Below are 19,493 nucleotides of genomic sequence, written 5' to 3'. Positions count from 1 at the left end.
GCAGATGCACAAAACAGCTCAAAGTCTAAGCACGTATTATTTCACGTTTTAATGCTAATACAATACAATCTACAAGTCAAATATATATGGTACAGTCTCATAAATGTTCTGCTGTTTGTGCAAGAAAAATAGTTACATTTTAAGGCACTTCTTTTTATAATCATTTGTCAAATACATACATTTATATTACAGTAGCATATTTTTTACAATAATGCAGTTTCTTTTTTTTTTTTACACCCAACAAAGTAAGAACCAATGTCAAATATCACTCAATAAAAACATCTTCCTACTTGCTAGCTAACATTAATAATATTAAGCTATTATCGGCATTCAACTTTGAGCCGCAGAATACACTTGGTCACCAGCCATATATAGTAATGGAAAACAAAATGCTTTAAGCACAGCCTCCTGCGTCCTGTCGCTGCAGTGGTGAGGCTATGGATATATATTTGGTTTGTGAAGAAGAGGCGTAGAAATGCTGGAGAGTGACCTCCAGCTTCCTTTGAGAATAGTAGTGAGGACAGTAGCTGTATGAAGGCTTTACCAGCTGGAATAAATTGCTGGATTACAGTATTTAGGTTCTGTAATCCAGAGGTTCCTCCTTCTTACTTTTCTTATTTCAGTCCACTCCACATTTAACAGTAATCCAAAGCGTTCCCAACCTTTTGGGCATTAAACATTTTAAATGATCACATAGGAAAAACTGTATGGAAGCGCAAATTTTTTGATAAAACTATAATTGTCTGAAAAACAAATGTTTTGCACTCTTGAGGTTCTTTTTACATTTGTGATAAAAGAGTTGATAGTATATTAAAATGCCTTGGCTGAATAAATTCCGTAAATATTTAACTTACATGACATCAGCTGTTAAGCTCTTGGCATATTTTTTTCTTTATCTCCATACATCATGAAACGAGCTCAAATTAAAGAATTTATAGAATTCCTAATGATCTGTCCCCATTTTTAAGTGAATTGGCCATAGCCAGTTTGCATCCTCTACTTTTCTTCTCTGTTTATGGACATTTAATAGCCATGAATTGAGTGTAGCCTATAGTGCTACAAAAACTACACTTTGTGTAGCAGTGTATCTGCTCAAAGCTTGTTAAACACGAATATAATCAGTGAAATCAGTAAAAAAAAAAAATTCCTATCCAGTTAATTGTCTCACAATATCTAAAAAAAATATGGTACCCCTGTCTTGGCACCGAACCCTATTTTGGGAACCACTGGTGTAAAGTAAGCTGACCTCTCGAAATCTACTGTGACAATGAAGCTGCTTTTCTGAAGGAAGATTGTTCTTCTGACAATCTTTCAGCATCTTTCCCCTGGGTAAATGGTGCCCTTCCATATCTACCTTCACATTAACAAGCCTTCTTGTTATATCCGATTAACATGACATGTGCAAAGAACAGTGAACAGTAGAGCAGCTGAAGCTCTATCCAACAGGAAGGTGTGTCTGTATTAAGTGGGTGTGGCCCTACAGGTCTCCACACTGAGACTTTCTCATGCATGTCAAGCCAAGGTGCACAGTCATGTTCATTCCCACCCACCAATTGGAAGAAATAAGCCTAATATGTAGCCAACACAAACACAGAGGAGGCCATGGGAACATCCTCAGAAACACAAATGAGGGTTTTTAACAGAGTGAGAAACGTCTGGAGTTGATGTTCATCTTGGTGAGGCCCAGGTGTTTGAGGGGGCCGGACAGGGAAAAGGCTGCCTTCATGGGGATGTCACACAGCAGGTCCGACTCCTCGCCACACTCCTCCAGCTCGTACGTGGCATCGTCCAGCATCTCCTTATGGCGGCCACACACCTGCTCCACTTTCAGCCGGTGGATCTCCACACGCAGACGGATCAGCTGACGGGCCAGGTGGTTGTCCTGAACCTGCATCTCCCTCTGTGTGAGGAGGCAGAGAGGGGGAGGCAGACTGGTGAGGTCAAAGTGATCATCAGTAAGGTATAGGAATGTGGAAGCTGTGATTTGGATAGCTCTTCTCATTTATCTTCTTATCAAGGTGTGTCAATCACTGGCATGTAGAGCATACGGGCTGGAGCCTGTGAGAAAACAAACATCGTATGGCTGCACAAACAGTTTGTTCAGGCAGTGACGACTGCATGAAGTCAGTCATGTTAGCACTGATTTCAACCCTTGTGCCTCACTATAATACAAGTTCTAATATACCAAGAGGATGAAAATGTCTGCATAAAATCCTTCCATGTGAATATATATGTAAATATTATTTCCTCTTTTACTCAGTTACATTTTCAAACCAATTATGGTCCTGATCATAACTACCAAACAGTCATTCACTTGTAGAGGCTTAATCCAATACATGCCTTTTTGTTTGTATAATGCCACTGTTTGATTGATGTTGGTGCATTTCTATTGCAGTAAACCAAAAAAATGGCATGTTTTGTATTATTATATATATATATATATATATGTATATTATATATATAAGCTGAGGTTGAACCTCCAATATTCAAAAAGAAAAGAAAAACCTTACACAGATTGCTAAAATCTATGCAATAGGATTAACACAGCCAATGGCATAAGGGTTAAGTCAGGCATTCATGCAGCAGATTTCTGACACCTGAAGAGATTACTGTATGTTGTTTAGAGGTGAATTAGAAAGACAGACCTCTGTGTATTCCATATCCATATGTATGGATAGGTAACTTTGGAACTAATTTTGGTTTTACAATCCTGTCAACTCTTTGCAACATTGTATGCACTAAAAGAAACATTATTTTAGTTAGTGAAGCAGCTAGCCAATAACAATAATTACAATCCCAATAGTTGTCAATTTGACTGTGGTTGTTAGGACACATCGTTTGTGTTTAACAACGTGTTGTTTAAGTTGATCAGTCAAATTAGAATACCCCGATATCTTTCTAACTTTGCCAAGCTAATTCAGTTTCAGCAAAACGGAATTTGGGGAAAATAGTCACTCACTAGCTCTTTCCGCAGAAACTCCAAAGCATCATCAATGGTGTCAAAGCCACAGATGTTGCGCACAACCAGCTCTGAGTTCTCATTCCTCAGGATCGTCGGCACGGAGACCTCTGTTCCTCCAGAGCCCGGTTCTGCTGCAGGGAGACCCTCCTTCCAGGGTCCGCTCTGTACCCGCTCCTGCCACTCCAGATAGGACGGTCTGCGGGTCTGCAGCTTCAGCTTCTGTGTGAGGGCTTTCACGCTGTCCAGGTCCTCCGAGTCTCCCTCCGAGGACTCAGCTCCATACTCTTTAAAATCCATCGGCTCAGTGATGAATGCAGGCTTTAGGAATCCACGTGCAGTTTGCACTCTGGGTAAGCAGCTTGGCGATTAAAGCGCAACAGGTCTTTACCTCCTTTATAGGGACATAAGAGGCAGTGACCGCCCATCCCGCAGGAGAGGGAGGCTGGATCATTATTGTAAGGAGCACTGATCTCCTTAAACTTCATCAAGACCTTAGTGTCGCTATTTATAGCTGTGCATTCATAATTTAAAACAAATTAGACGAATCTAGAGTGAAGCGTTATCCAATCCTGTTGTCACTGCATCTGTTCAGTAAAGTGAAGTAACACAGCAACAATAAAGTGTACTTCAATACAAGTTAAAGACATACACTAAACAAATAAAATAGAAATACAGAATCAGCACACTGTTCTGAAAATAAAGTTAAAGATGGCCTTTATAATACAGTCATATGACCACTATGGGTGCTGTAGATTGTTTACCCTATATTCTATCTACTATTTTATTATTAATATTTAATGTTTAAGCTGATGGATGCAAAGCTACGTCATAATATCACATCTCTGTTATTGACTTGTTTATGTGTCCTGCACCATGCTTCACAGACAACTACATATTTAAACGTCTTGTATTGTACAGGCCTGTTTTAAATGTACTTGGTAACATTCAGCACTGTATTGCTGCATTTCAAAGGGAAATAATATACTTAGATATATTAAATATTAGGGTTTTTTCAACATCAATCTAGGTGCTCTGGTATTTTTTGCAGATAAAACTGTTCAACTTTACAAAATATGATGAGAAAAAAAACGACCAAAAGAGTGCAAATGAGTTTAATGTAGCTCCACTCACACTAAAACAGCCAATATGTTTAATACCTTCCAAGTAGGATATTCTGCATATGAGCTCTCTACTTTTAATACTTAAGATGCTGTACTTCCTCGAGCCAGAGATCAATTGCTTAAAATTATAGCAACATACAAACAGAAGAGAAATAAATTATAAGTACTGTACACCAATTCCTAATAGAATAGCAAGTAAGATAAATTAAGTAAAATAAAAAATGAATATAAATGATACGGAAATTAATAATACTTGGATATATAGGTGTTTTTTTTGTGATATAAAAAAATCAAGCTAAATAAAAACTGAAACCCTTCTTCACCCTGTTGTGATGTAAGCTTTAACTGCTCTAACAACTTTCTGAGTATGAGTGTGCTGCCACCTACTGACCATGTGTGACATAACATGCATATCTGAATCAGTATACCTTATTTTTCCCGCGTGAAATTGGGCGTTGTGTTAAAAGCTCAATTTAAGATGAATAAAATAAAAAAAGATATAAAGCAAGGATAGATGCTATCCAATCGGAAACTGTTGGAGCCTGTAAATGTTACTAGCTATGTAAACTGTAGTCGCTGTAAATATGCTGTAGGCCTATGATGTCCTTTTTGTTTTTCTGTTATGTTTAGAATTCCTGTGGAACCTACTTGCAGCAGGTCACCCTTGAAAAAGAGATCAATGATCTCAATGGGATTCACCTGTAGCTATAAATAAAGGTTTGAAATGAAATTAATTCTGAAAACATTTTTAAACAAATATTTTATAAACATAAGTTAGACGTTTCTATAAAAGGATTACAACAAAAAAACGTTTGAAGTCAAGTCAAAATCAGCACATTGTAATACTGTGTGTATAATGCGTGGACTTGACGATTTCTCTCTCTTTCACTGTGCAGAGCTTTTACAGCATGATGTGTCACATACAGTCACATCTTCGTGCTGCTGTTTCTCAGGAAACGTGCACTTCCGTCTTCTGTGGCCTCGAGCGACACCTTCTCGTGCTCAGCAGCCACCTGTGTAAGAATAGGTGTAGCAACATTAGGCCTGGCTATGTTCAGAACCCCCCCCCCCCCATCTATTAATAGGCCCCTTATCGTCGAACAAACAGAAAGCAACTGCTGTGTTACCCAGCCCCCTGAGTGCAGAGAGGAGGGAGCTTTCATTTTCTCACAGTGAGGCGAGGAAGTGATTTACTTGTGCATTCAGAAGTTCAGCAGCAGCGGAGAAGTTTGCATTGTGATGGAGTTTTCTGAACATATCAAGACCGCCAACGTGGAGGATGTTGTGCTCCGGCAGCCGCTCCATCCACCGGGCAGAGGCACCCTGTGCATCACCGGCCACCACCTGCTGTTTTCGGACAGGGAGGAGGGGAGCTGGCGGCCGGTTCTGCTGCTGCTCCGGAACATCGATGCTATTGAGAAGAGGTGAGGGGGCATGTTATGTTGAGCATAGCAGCATGGAATTATTAAAGTAGTATATAATTGCTTCCATTTGTTTTCCAAAAGTGCCAAAAACAACAGATTTTAATTAACAGCCTTTACGATGTAGGCTAATAGATGTGCTTGAAAATACCAATTACAGCACTTAAAGGGGAATACGCCCATTTACAGAATTCATACGACTTATTACTGTGATTTAAGACGGTTAGAAAATGAACAATTTCCACATAAAAAAAACTAGAGGGTTGAAACATCCATTTGTCACATTTAGAAACCAGTCTAAATGTGATGTCATCAAGTTTACAATGAAAAACTGCTCCATTGGCAATCATTTGGAGACACTGAGATCAACCAGGGTACTGTTCTATTTGGTTCGATTCTCTGTTTCAGAATTGACAGCATTCACCTATCTACGTTATTAAAAATAACTGACATAAGTGCATTTGTAAGTTCAAGGTAGAGAAAGGTTAATAATCATAAGACATTGTTTTTATACCTCACAGCTGATGTACTTTTTCGTATTGTAAATCATGTAGCTATAGTGCTGCTAGCATGCTTAAGTTATGTAATATATAACATTTACATGGGTTTTAACTAATCAGTCCACAAAATCAGTCTCCATTTCATTGCCTAATGATCAGGTAGGGTTGCTCGATTATCGCAAAAATCATAATCTCGATTATTTGGGTCAATAATTTATATCCCGATTATTAAAAACTTTACTTTTACTTTATTTACTTTGAAAACATATTGAAAGAAAAATGTGAACGGTATGTTTTTAACAGTTGATTACCATTAACTTTAAATATAATTCAACTGAAAAACCAATAAAAAAAAAATGTATTAAAAAAAAAGAAAATAAATCGTTTTATTTCGATTATGTTGTTTTCATAATCGTTGCAAGCCAAAATCGTAATTGCGATTAAAATACGATTAATTGAGCAGCCCTATGATCAGGTACAAACTTAAGGAAATCAAAAGATGGATTTATGTTGTGTTCCTCTTAATAATAAGGTTGTATGGATCATTCTAACTAACTAACTAACTTGTTCAAGAAGATACTGTAATCAACACTAACCAACTAAACTAATCATAACCAACACTTTCCGAGAATGTTTAATTAATGTCTAATTCAATTATTCTTCAAATCTTTTTTAACCAGTGTGGAAAACCTTTTGACCTGCTCCGGCCTCTTCTCTAACGCAGGTCTCAGTCAAAGGTTGGACATAATGTGTGTTTCCATGTGTCTGCTGCTCTTATTTGCCCACAGTGCTTAAAGAGGACACATTGCTAACAGCATTACAGCAACTCTATTTTGTCATCGCCTCACACACACACACACACACACACACACACACACACACACACACACACACACACACACACACACACACACACACACACACACACACACACACACACACACACACACACACACACACACACACACACACACACACACACACACACACACACATACACACACACACACACACACACACACACACACACACAATATATTTTGGTGAGTAGGGGTTGCTCACTTATTGGCCATATAAACACTTTATATACTGACATGGTTCACCTTTCTTTTCTTGCTGCAAGTCTGGTGAAGTCAAAACATGTGGTGTTTAGGCGGGAGTTGACACACAGGGGAATTTTTTGATTTGTTTTTGTTGCAAATAATCATAGCGGTGTGTGTGTGTTATCTGGTTAGCGGTGTGTCTAGGTTACCTGGATCTTCAGGGACGATTACCATCAAGTGTAAAGATCTTCGTGTGCTCCAGCTTGACATCCCGGGCATGGAGGAGTGTCTCAACATTGCGCGCTCTATTGAGGTATAAGAAATAGTCCTATAATCATACTAAGCCCCGAAACATAAATTAGGAAATCAGTCATTTCTGTTTATGATGGGATCTTACATCCTTGCTTTGAATACAGCATTTCTCACTATTTCCGGTGTAGCCCTCATCTGTGCTTTACATCTGATAACACCCTTCTTAACAACAACAATCCTTGGTCACGTTTTCCAGACCCTGTCCTGTCTGGATTCGATGTCGGAGTTGTATCCTTTCTTTTACAGACCCTCTAATGCCAGCCTGCGGGACCAGTGGGGTCTCTCATCCCTTGAAAGGCACTACAGTCAAATGAAAGAACTTGTAAGCACCTCATCCCAACAGTGATCCAAAATCCAAATGACAGGATAATTCCAGGGAATCTGCATGCAGGGGTCAAGATTCAGGATATCCCCGATGCTTAGCTTTCATTTGTTTTCCCTTAACTTTAGAATATGCTGCTCACAGCTTAAATGTGTGATTCAATAGACGGATGTCTTCCTCTGGGAATATCATGTTGCCATGGTGAGGGTTGGACCCTCAGGACAGCATTGTTGCGTTTGTTTTAGTGGCACAATGTTCCCAAAATATGCAGGATATCTTAAGTTTTTATCAGGCTAGCCTGGTGACTGTGTTTCTGGTTGGAACTTGAATGGTTACACCCAACTGCCAACTGCCCAGCAGATTCCTGCACATATATGGGGAATACAATATTTGTTTACTGTAAGTCATTGAAAGCAATAGTTCAACATTTTGCGAATTTTACGCTTATCACTTTCTTGCAGAGAGTAAAATAAGAACATTTCTACCACTCTAATGTAATATATGTTAAATATAAAGGTGTGACCAGAAGACGGTAAGCTTAGCTTATAGCATAAAGACTAGAAACAGGGCGAAACAACTAGCTTAAATCTGCCTACCATCCACTTAAAAGTTCCTTTACACTTTATATTTGATTGATATTATATTATATTTAAATATATTTAATGAAAAACTATTTTGATCAGAACAAAAAGCAAAGTGTTACAAACATTTCAGTTTTATGAAAAGTGACAAGCTAGCTGTAGGCCTGGAGCAACACTTTGTAGAGTTTTGAAAAGGATTAACAAATGCAACGTCACATTACACAATTACCTTTAGTTGTCACTTTCTTTAGCTGGCAGGCAGATTTTCCCTTTTTGAAAGAGCCTGGCTAGCTGTTTTACGTAGTTTCCAGTCTTCATGCTAAGTTTATTTTGATTGTAGAGTTATACCAAGTGTTGTTGTTCTTCCTGTGCTTCTCAATTTCGGTAAAACATTTCGTTTTGATGTTAGTCTTGGCCTCTTCTAGATTTTCATAAATGGACAAATGAAGATCAAGTGACACACAAAATGTATTTGCTCTCTAGACTTTTCAGACTGAACAATCCATGAGTGAGCAAGTGCTTTATGCAGACAAAGGGGGACCCGCTCATGTTAGAGCAGTTTCCTGTAACTCTCATAACCTTTTACATAAAAGCTGTTATAGATGTGCATGTTACGTGTAATAAAGTTCAAATATAGTTTCTCTCTCCTCTGTTTGCAGCATGATCGGTGGAGACTGAGCACCGTGAACAGAGACTTCTCAGTGTGTCCCTCTTACCCTCAAGCTGTTATCGTCCCCAAGAGCACAGACGATGACATGCTGGAGAAGGTGGCCAAATTCAGACAGGGAGGACGCTTCCCTGTGCTCTGCTACTACCACAAGAAGAACGGCATGGTGAGGGTCTTTCACGTGTTTCCACTGCTAGTATACAATTTATATATGAAACAAAAAAAACGTTATCCAACCTTTTAGGTAATCATGCGAAGCAGTCAGCCTCTGACGGGAGCCAATAGGAAGCGCTGCAGGGAAGATGAGCAGCTCCTCCAGGCTGTGATTGATGGCTCAGATAAAGGTTACATTATCGACACGCGCTCCAGCCAGCAGGCGTTGCAGGCCCGGATGACAGGTGGAGGATTGGAGTCCAAATCGTGTTATAGCAGCTGGAAGAGACTGCAGAGACAGATGGAGAGGTGTGTGAGTGTGAATTGGTTTTTTAAGATAAGATAAGAAGTACTTTATTGGTCCAATTTGTGAAATATTTGCGTTGCAGCAGCATACAAAGACATGGCATTGTACAATATAAATGTAAAGTCTAGAAATAAACATTCCAAAATGTGAACATCTCAATAGAAATAAAATATCATTAAAAAAAAGTAGAGAATATACATGTTGAATTACAAATGTACAGTAACAAAATATAAAGCAGGATATTATATATACATAAGTATGTGAGGAATGGAATATTAAATATTAGAATATAAATGTGAGATTTACAGTGTGATTTTAAGTCCAGTTGTCCAAGAGAAGCTATGGAGCAGAGAGTTCTCTGCCAGCCAGAGGTGATTTGTTATATAGAGTTATTGCAGTGGGCAGGAATGTTTTCCTGTATCGGTCCTTGTGACAGCGGACCGGTAGAGGAAAACATTACTGCCTAATGCAATAACTCTATATAAGATATGTACACTTATATGTCCCTTCAAACGTACCTCCTTCACCTCGTTGTCTTCATATGCAGGGGTAAAGCGCTGCAGGAGAGTCTGATTAAACTGGTGGAAGCCTGCGGAGACGAGTCCAATAATATGGACCGTTGGCTCAGTAAGCTTGAAAATTCAAAGTGGCTGTCTCACGTCCAAACTGCTCTGTCAACAGCTGGCCTGCTGGCGGAGTGTGTGGAGAGGTAAGAACTACACCCGGGAGTATGTCTGTAGAACGAATACAGAAGGTGTTCCCTTGTCTTAAATCATATTAGTGTTTATAGGGACAGTCAGACCAAATCTCTTTGATAAACCTAGATCAGCCAAATCCGTTTTGGGACAATTAATTTCTGACGAGTTGTAGAAGATGGGATTTTCAGAAGATAGAGAAAAGTTCAAAAATGTGTCATTTTAAGTTCAGATTGCTGCAGAAATGCAGATGAATTAAGACATTAAATGATGAAGGAATCTGACTCTAATCCAAGCCCTTTTTGAGATAATGGCAAACACTTGATTGTTACAGCACCACCTTGAGGTCGATTAGGTTGATTATGTACCTGAGTAGTGGGTGGAATGCTGCAATGCTTTGCTGCTTCGACCCCTTTAATATGATACTAAAAGACAGTAAAATAACCAAGGCAAAGGCTGCACATGCATGTAAGAATGAGGGTATAGCATAACAAGTAAGGCAAGTGACAACAAAGACACCTCTAGGACATTATAATAATAATAATCCTCATCATACGGGGGTTACTGTAACTGCTAATAAATAAATGCATGTATGTGTGTTTTTTCTTCAACTCACTTATATCCTATGTAGAGGTAAATGACTGTTTGTGGATTGGTTTTGTCCAGGGACGGTCATTCAGTTCTGGTGCACGGCTCTGAGGGGACAGACTCCACTTTGCTCATCAGCACTCTGGCTCAGCTCATCATGGACCCGAGCTGCCGCACACTGGAGGGCTTCCTGACTCTGCTGGAGAGGGAGTGGGTACAGGTGAGAGTGTGTGTTTGAGGAAAATACTTGGAAAACACTGATTCTCATAAGCAAAGGGTGGCAAAACAAAGGCATATGGAAATAGTATCCTTAGAACAGGCGCACTTCACATTAAATAAGTTAGTATTTTCAACTGTTTTTGTACCGTTCAAGTTTTTGAGTCTGAAATACATTTTCTTGTCACACCCAAAATAAGAGCATATTGGATTTTGTTACTACTCACACTTGTAGTTTGTCTGCAGAGCTGTTCACAATCTTACATGTGGTTATGACCAAAATCTCTTGCTAAAAAGGAAATTGCTGCACATTCTACCCTTAACAGGAAATGACTTAACAAAACAGAAAAATCCCATTTAGTGTGCTGCTCTTGGCAGAAACAAAACTTGCTTCTCTTCACCTTTTGACCGTGGTGACTTTTCTCTAACAATTCCACCTCCAGTGAAACATTTATCAACATTTAAGGGAAACTATTTTTTCGGAATGTTTCAACATCATACTTAACTACTGTTAAACTAAACAGTGGTTGTAAGCCTTCACAGTGTGCCTGTAGATTTCTCCAAGACTAACAGAGAGTTAGCTTTAGATAATGACTAATTTGCATATTTAAACTTGTTGTTTTTATTTCAATTAGTTAACATTTACCCCATTTAATTCCCATTACAAAATATATTTCACATACTCAGAAATCTCCACTTTAGTAGCATGTACATACAACAAACTTCCCAGTTTAATTCCCATCTATATTGTGGAGGTTTTGTTGATTTATCTTGCATAGCCTAATTTCTTTATTACATTTTATTCCTATAAACCTGACCACAATAGATTGAGTGATACCAGAATAATGAACCTGGCTTTATCCAATATGCAGATTTCTGGTCCAGAAATATTTACAAATTAGCACATAGAAAAGAAGATAATGCATAATTTGTTACATTTAAAATGTGAAGTACAAAACTGACTAACTTAAGTTATCAACTGGTTTAATGCTGATATCTATAAGTTAATGTTTTTACCCTATTCACTTGAAGTGTCTCTCTCCTCAATAAGTTGGAATTGCCACTCCATGTCTATACTGTACTATATGTATGAATATGGATATTGCTGTTCTTCTCTGAAGGCAGGTCACCCATTCCAGCAGCGTTGTGCCCACTCGGCCCACTCCCACGCCCGCTTGCAGCAGGAGTCCCCGGTGTTCCTGCTGCTGCTGGACTGCGTGTGGCAGCTGTGGCGGCAGTTCCCCCTGGCGCTGGGCTTCTCTGAGGCGCTGCTCCTCCGGCTGGCCACCGAGGCCTACGCATCGGACTACGGCACCTTCCTGGGTAACAACCAGCAGGAGAGGTCAGTGCAACGGGGCATTAGGGAATTGATGGACGCATAAAATTCAACTTTTTAACTTTCATTTACATCCATTGAAATGTGCTCCTCCCTCTCAGGTGTGCTCTGGGAGTGAAGGAGAACACTCACTGTTTGTTCCAGGCTCTGCTGAGGCCCAGGGAGAGAGACTGCTACTCTAACCCGCTGTATGAGCACACCGAGCTGGCAATCTGGCCCTCAGTCCACCCTCAGTCCCTGCAGCTTTGGAGAGGTGAGCCTTGGTGTATTCCAGGGATGGTTACATTTTAAAGCCGATACCTATAAGAGGTATTTTAAGAACACTTTCATAACCTCATAATGCAAATGTAGGGTAAGAAAGGACCATCTGTAGTCAGTAAAGATGCATGATTTAATATTCCATGGCTCTGATCTAACCACAATTAAGTGACGTCACTATTGCTAACACAGCAAAAACAAAGCACCGTTCTGACTTTTTTAATGTATTTCAATTTTTTTCTAAAATGTTGTATTGCGAAGTGCATGCCGCCACTAAACAATACTGTTTATGTAGAGGCTGCGATCTTTAAGTCGATTACAGTTAAAGATATAGAGCTTTGCATTATAGAAATGCAGGCCAATAAATGTATTTTGCGGAATACTCTAAATTTCACCAAATTCATATTTTCATCCACCAATTAAACTGCGGAATACTCTCCGTTCCTAAAAGAATTCAAACATCTTAATTGTTTTACCTGTGGTTTGTTTCAGCAGCGATACTCATTCAATATGATATCTCCTACAGTGCTTTTATAATTTAGAGTCGTAACCCTAAAACTTTGCTACTTTTCAACTCTAGGATTTTATTAATGCTATGTCTATTTCTCTTCCTAAGGCTTTTTTCTGAGGTGGACCCCACAGACTCATCACCTAGAAGAGGCTCAGGAGGAAATCAGGAACATGGTCATTGAGTGGGGGAAGCTGGCTCTCAGCAGTTGTCCTGGCAGCACATGAAGAAGTGAAGATGTTCAGAACATGTAGAACATGTTACCAATGTACAATGCCTTTCGACTTGTTATTTTGGACAACTTACCATGTTAAAATGTCCAGTATTTTTATTTTTTTCATAAAAAATGTATAATAAAATGTTACGTGTATGTTTGTTCTGGCCCACTATATATTAACAATGCACTCTGGTGTTTTAAATTCTGCTCAAATGTTTTATGTTTTGCATTTTATTTTATGATTTTCTAACATTTATTTACAATTAGCTATTTTGAATAGAATAAGACTACATAACAAACACACCTCCCAGTCCTGTTAAGCTCAGCTAAACACTGTTCACAATAGAAATCCCTGTGCACTGCAAGTCAGCATGTTTGCACACACGCAGCTTTGGAAGCTGGAGACTGTAGTCCAGTTCAGTAAAGAGCCACGAGCCCTGTTGTCTTTCTACACCTGCTTATTTATCCAGGTTAGGTGAACTGGAACGGTGACCTATCGGATTATAATATTTTAATTCTGTCACTTAAAAATCTGGAAAACTGTAGTGTCAGCTTCATAAAACAGTTATAGTTTGACGCAGTTGCATCAGCTGGTTTCGCAACAAGAATCATCTGCCTCGGATTTTTTGTCAGGTAAAACACTCTTCTGTGTACTATTCAGTTGAATTTGTGTTTAAATGTTATTTTAACACAAGTTGTATTTGCCTTAATAATCATACCTAAATTATAGATATTCTGTATCATCACAATTTCACTTTTTCTAAGGACTGCTACCGGACATGCACCCGGGGGTCTTTGTGCCCACTGCGGCTGCGCTGGGCCCGTTTTGCCGAGATTGTCTCAGCAGGACACGGAGTTTGCCCGGTCTCAGCCTCAGCGGTTTGCACCGGCAGATGAGCAGGTGGAACAGCCGGGACTCCAGTAGCCCCCTACCTTCACAGAATAACCCCCGTATCCTTATCACAGGTAATATCACTTTATTTTCTGCAACATTATAGCTGATGACAGTCTTTGTCACATCTACACAAACATTGAAGCTGCCATTGTTTTCTTCCACTTTCACTGTGCAGCCCCTGTTGAGTGGCCAACAGCACCTTTAAATGGTGATAAGAGAGTAACTATCCAACATATCCAATGTTTTGACTAAAAGAGGAAAGGCTCATACTCTGGCATCAATGTCACGAGGCAGTACTGGACACATGCTGTCATTTTTATTTGTTGGAGTTGTTTTTTTACGGTGCACCGGCAGCAGGACCTCATTTGAATTCTTCACAATAGGATGTGTACAGACAGCACTGGTGACATAAAAGAGCCAATGAGTGAGGTGAATAATAGCTGGCTGTCACTTTTTGTCCCAGGATAAAGCTTTGATACTAACAACAAAAAAGCTGAAATGTGGTGCTCACAAAAAACATTAGTTGCATTTTCATACCAAACATGTAACCACCAAATATGTATGTGTTTCCTCGGAATATAAAATATAAAAAACGTGGTTTCTGTGCGCAGGTGGTCTTGGGCAGTTAGGTACGGGACTGGCACAGATACTGAGGTGAGATATGTGGACTTTGCATATATGAAAGCTTTTCAAAATGTTTGAAATTTGAATGTTATCATATCTTTATTATGTCTAGGAAACATTACGGAAAGGACAATGTGATCCTGTCTGACATTAAGAAGCCTCAACCTCATGTTTTGAAGAGTGGTATGCAAAACCAAATTCTAAATATGTTCACCTTCTTTGTTGTGTCTTCCTCACAGAATTTCCATGTTGCTGAATCATTAGCTATTCTCTTTAATTGATCTATTTACCTGCTCTTTTCCTATTAGGTCCGTTTGTATACGCTGATGTCTTGGACTACAAACATCTCAGAGAACTGGTTGTGAATAATCGTATCACTTGGATGGTCCACTATAGCGCTCTGCTTAGTGCTGTAGGGGAGGCCAATATGGCTTTGGCACGCAAGATCAACATCACAGGGGAGCTGAAAGCATACACTATTTAAAAGTACAGTTTGTTATGGATTCTTTATAATTAAACCCTGCTTTCTGCTGTCCATGTAGGCCTTCATAACGTGCTGGACCTGGCCCTAGAGAACTGCCTGCGCATCTTTGTCCCCAGCACAATCGGAGCGTTTGGCCCCTCTTCTCCACGTGACCCTGCCCCTGACCTCTGTGTCCAAAGACCTCGAACCATCTATGGCGTGTCCAAAGTGCATGGAGAACTGATGGGGGAGGTGTGGCAATCATGGATAAACTGTTCGTCCCAAAACACATATTTTTTATTATGAAGTGCCATTTATCGCTGACATCTAGCTTGATAAAAAGCACTACAGGTAACAGGAAAGATTTGTTGAACTTAAATAATATTTGTGTTTTTCTTTAGTATCTCCATCATAAATATGGGTTGGACTTCCGCTGCCTACGTTACCCCGGTGTGATATCAGTCAACGGCCCCCCCGGGGGAGGAACTACAGGTATTGCATCACTTTCTATCTGCTACAGATATCCAGTAGCCTACAATCAGTTGGATGTTGTGGACTAAGCTCTGGGCTCTTTTATTTACAGACTATGCGGTTCAAATCTTCCACGATGCTCTCAGCACAGGGCACCATGAGTGCTACTTGCGTCCCGACACCCGCCTTCCCATGATGCATATCTCTGACTGCCACCGTGCCACAATAGAGTTCATGCAGGCACCAGATTGCCAGCTGTCTCTGCGTACCTACAACATCGCCGCCATGAGCTTCACTCCAGAGGAACTGGCCCAGGAGATCCGCAAGCATCTCCCTCACCTCAAAGTCACCTACAATCCTGACTCTGTCCGTCAGAACATCGGTAGGACGTGGTACACATACCTACACATAAAAGCTCTGTCGAAATATAAATAGTTTTAAAAATCCAGCTGTGGTGGCCGAATGTAGAAATGCAGATGACACAATTCTTTACTTTAATTCTAAAAACTGCAAAGGGACTGATCTTTCATATGATGGCAAAAGACATTAAAGGATGTGGCATTTAATTAAATGAAAAAACCTACATTTTAAAAGTGTTTAGGTCCCATGGTCCAAAGCAGCGGTGAGAAGGATTTAGAGGCTTTTATTGGCATAAATGGAATGTAATATTTTAACTGTTTTATAATCACCAGAAGTTAGGAATAGTTGTGTTTTTGTTAGGGTAGAATGAGCCGTTAAGATGAAGTATGAAGGGAGAGGGTCCTCTTCAAAGGATTGCGCCATGTTGTACCGCATTGTATCTATACAAACCTGCTACCAGAATCCAATGCAGGTCTAATTACACAGAAAAGGACCAGGGAGTGTGGAAAAAACCAATTCTGCAGATGTGTACCATAAGGTGTGCTAGGGGTGGCACTCAACAAGCTGTATATGATGTACCAGATCACTTAGCAGGAAATTAGTTTTTTGCTTTAATCAAACAAACTGCTCTTTTAAGTTTTATCTTCAAAGGATATGTGTCTCATACTGCTACCTTTGTAATATGCTAATAGTAATTGGGTCATTTTGCTTGTCCCTCTGCAGCAGACAGCTGGCCGGTCAGGTTTGACGACACCAATGCCAGGAGAGATTGGGGCTGGGCGCCAACTTATGCGCTTGAGGAGCTGGTGTCAGACATGCTGAGATCCATTCGAGAGAAGAGGACAAACGAGGGTTTGCCAGTCAGCTAGCGATACATGCTACACAAAGGCTAACCAATGACATATGTTTGACTTTGCTTCACCCTGCATATACGACACTTCCTTTCACAAGTTGTCCACCAGTATCCCAGTGTTACTCTGGTCAGTACAGCAATGAACATGGGAATTAGTAAAAGAAAGTGGGAATTCTCAGTCAGATGCTCTCAATGTACAGCGGACAGTGAGACGTCACACACATACACTCAAACACACACACACACAGTCTTTTTCAGGGAATAATATACTGTCCAAACTTCCTTTCATCCATTTTGTTTTTAATTGTTATAATGGTATCAGCATCACTTTACATCTGTTACTTCAGACGGAACGGAAAAATACTTTAGAGATGTCCAAATGTCATGCTAATCACATCAATGGAAATGTTACCATTTCTATTAAACTGTCCTACTATTTGGAGTTGCACATTTAACACATCTGTTGTACATTTTGATTCCAGGATCATCTGGAACGGCTTGCTCAGTTACCTCTGGACTGTAATGACACAATTCTGGCTGTTTTAAAATGCAATCTTTTATAATAAATATCACACACTATGCAATCCCACTACCCTTGCAGTGGCATCTAACAAGAAGCCTTTATTTTTGCCTTTTTTGCAAACAGTGTGATTTTAGTTATGAATGAGCAGCAATAACAAAAGAAGCCTTGTTAACTGTGGATTACTTTGGAAAGCAATGTACTTTGACTTAAGATCTTGAATAATAAACATGATATTTACCCAAACAGCTGTGATTTTTGCGAATGGTTGAACTTCATGCATCTACATGTATATAGTAATTATAACTGAGTGGGAGATGATGAAGTTTAGGATGATAATGATGACAGACAGTAGTACTGATTATGCTGCTAAATAGGTAAATTTTGAAGGTACGTGTTCTTATACTCTTTTATTTTTACACCAGCATCATAAATACATTTAGATCATCATAAATAGTTACTTTGCAAAACAGGGTTGACCTTCAAAATACATGATAAACAAATTAAATATGATAATAATATAATTAGTAGCCTCCTCTGTAAGACCAGCTACATACAAAAAGGTTGCTCAAAAAGTAATACATAAAGAATTATAAAGATATAGGCACATAATACAATGATAAACCATTCAGAAGGTGACATTCTGCATATTTCATGTTAATACACTTACTGGTGATAGGGGTTTTATATGGGCTCAGAACAGTCTCATAATACACATATGCACACAGAAGGATTCACACTTGTATTTCATGATCCGCATAAGGATTCACACTTGTATTTCCGGATCCACACTTGTGTTTGTTAATGCACACACAAATGTGTTCCGTTTCATATACATGTAAATAAAATCCAAATACAGAAAAACGTTTTACATATGTATTTTTGATCCTCACATATTTGTTGTCCGTTTAAATCACCTGAACCTGCAAATACAAACCGCTTTCTGTGCATGGATCGCTGTGCATTCGTGTGTGGGTTTTTTGAGACTCCCCTGACAGTCAGCCGATTGGTAATTGTAATCTTTTTCCATCTATAGCCAATCAGATGTCTCCTCAATTCTAAGCCAATCACATGAGCGCGCCCCCACGAGGATAGATTTCTTGCTTTCATGACGTAGCCTTCATGTAGCATTTTGCGCTGTCCGGAGCTGACAGGTCTATGGAGCCTGCCTGCAGGCGCTAATCTGAGGACACCTCCACTCAGGGGCGGACTGGCCATTGGGAATACCGGGAGTTTTCCCGGTGGGCCGGTGCTGTGCGTGGGCCGGAGGGCCAAAAAAATTAATAAATAATAGTTTTTTCTTTTTTTTTGCCTAGATCCTACCGGCCCACATTTGTCAGTGTTCCGGCCACTCCCTGGAGTGTGTGCACCAGATTGATGCATTTAACTTCAACATTTAAACAAAAATCTTCCCAGGGGAGCATGCCCCCGGACCCCCCTAGAGGAGGTTAGGTCCACCACCTGTTAAATTGTCTCACCCACATTGAGGATTTTTCCTACGCCCATGTTTTATTCCATGTGTCAAGTCAGGCAAATTGGGTCGAAATGTTATTGCATCAATGATCTGTTAACATTAAAATCACTAAATATATGCTGTAACTATTTTGCTCTAGGCAACTCAAGGGCTCAGGTAATGTGATTACTATATGAATAATGGTCCAAAATAAAATAAAATGTAGAGTTTTTTGTTAAGTAACATACTTTTGTCGCCGGCCGGCCGATACATGCTGCGCATTAAGTGGGACCTGTCTGTGAATTAATCCCCGGGCCACTTTTTCCCCCCAGTCCGCCCCTGCTCCACTCTCAGTACATTGCCACTTTCCGAACAGGAAATGCACGCAGATTCAAGCCTTTATATTATTAAGGTACAGCCAGGGCCGCCTTAATGCACGGGCTGATCTGGGCTGAAGCCCAGGGGCCTATGGAGATCGGGGGCCTATCATGAGCCAATTAAAAAATAAAAATAAAAATTCTTTTTTTTTTATTTCGGGTGTTTTTTTTTTTTTTTAAATAAACAAATTCTTGGCTTTCAGAATAGGAAACTTTCATTTCCAAAATCACACGATAAATACATTTTTGAATCTTGTAAAGGGAAGACGA

At 39.7% G+C, this 19,493-nt stretch overlaps 3 protein-coding genes across 3 annotated transcripts; 2 read left to right on the top strand and 1 right to left on the bottom strand.

The window, feature by feature from the left end:
* Nucleotides 1-34: 34 nt before the first annotated feature.
* fam167b (family with sequence similarity 167 member B) lies at nucleotides 35-3,683 on the bottom strand. Its single transcript, XM_079693768.1, has 2 exons — nucleotides 2,960-3,683; nucleotides 35-1,900 (listed from the first exon to the last, which is right to left on the bottom strand). Exons 1-2 carry the CDS (start codon nucleotides 3,257-3,259, stop codon nucleotides 1,637-1,639), a joined length of 564 nt encoding a protein of 187 aa, XP_079549894.1. The 5' UTR covers nucleotides 3,260-3,683; the 3' UTR covers nucleotides 35-1,636.
* Nucleotides 3,176-13,360, top strand: LOC307047052 (myotubularin-related protein 9). The gene is made up of 13 exons (XM_079693765.1): nucleotides 3,176-3,312; nucleotides 4,714-4,800; nucleotides 4,980-5,507; nucleotides 6,685-6,741; nucleotides 7,240-7,360; nucleotides 7,556-7,681; nucleotides 8,922-9,095; nucleotides 9,174-9,391; nucleotides 9,937-10,098; nucleotides 10,751-10,892; nucleotides 12,010-12,230; nucleotides 12,326-12,477; nucleotides 13,099-13,360. The coding sequence occupies exons 3-13, from the start codon at nucleotides 5,323-5,325 to the stop codon at nucleotides 13,215-13,217; spliced, it is 1,677 nt and encodes a 558-aa protein (XP_079549891.1). The 5' UTR covers nucleotides 3,176-3,312; nucleotides 4,714-4,800; nucleotides 4,980-5,322; the 3' UTR covers nucleotides 13,218-13,360.
* A 144-nt stretch (nucleotides 13,361-13,504) lies between these two features.
* On the top strand, nucleotides 13,505-17,639 carry tdh2 (L-threonine dehydrogenase 2). The gene is made up of 9 exons (XM_079693766.1): nucleotides 13,505-13,840; nucleotides 13,973-14,173; nucleotides 14,714-14,756; nucleotides 14,839-14,909; nucleotides 15,035-15,185; nucleotides 15,270-15,441; nucleotides 15,591-15,681; nucleotides 15,773-16,042; nucleotides 16,744-17,639. Exons 2-9 carry the CDS (start codon nucleotides 13,987-13,989, stop codon nucleotides 16,887-16,889), a joined length of 1,131 nt encoding a protein of 376 aa, XP_079549892.1. The 5' UTR covers nucleotides 13,505-13,840; nucleotides 13,973-13,986; the 3' UTR covers nucleotides 16,890-17,639.
* Nucleotides 17,640-19,493: the final 1,854 nt, after the last annotated feature.

Source organism: Notothenia rossii, assembly GCF_949606895.1.
Source record: "Notothenia rossii genome assembly, chromosome: 7".
Lineage (NCBI taxonomy): Eukaryota > Metazoa > Chordata > Actinopteri > Perciformes > Nototheniidae > Notothenia > Notothenia rossii.
This window is presented reverse-complemented; position numbering and strand designations above follow the sequence as displayed.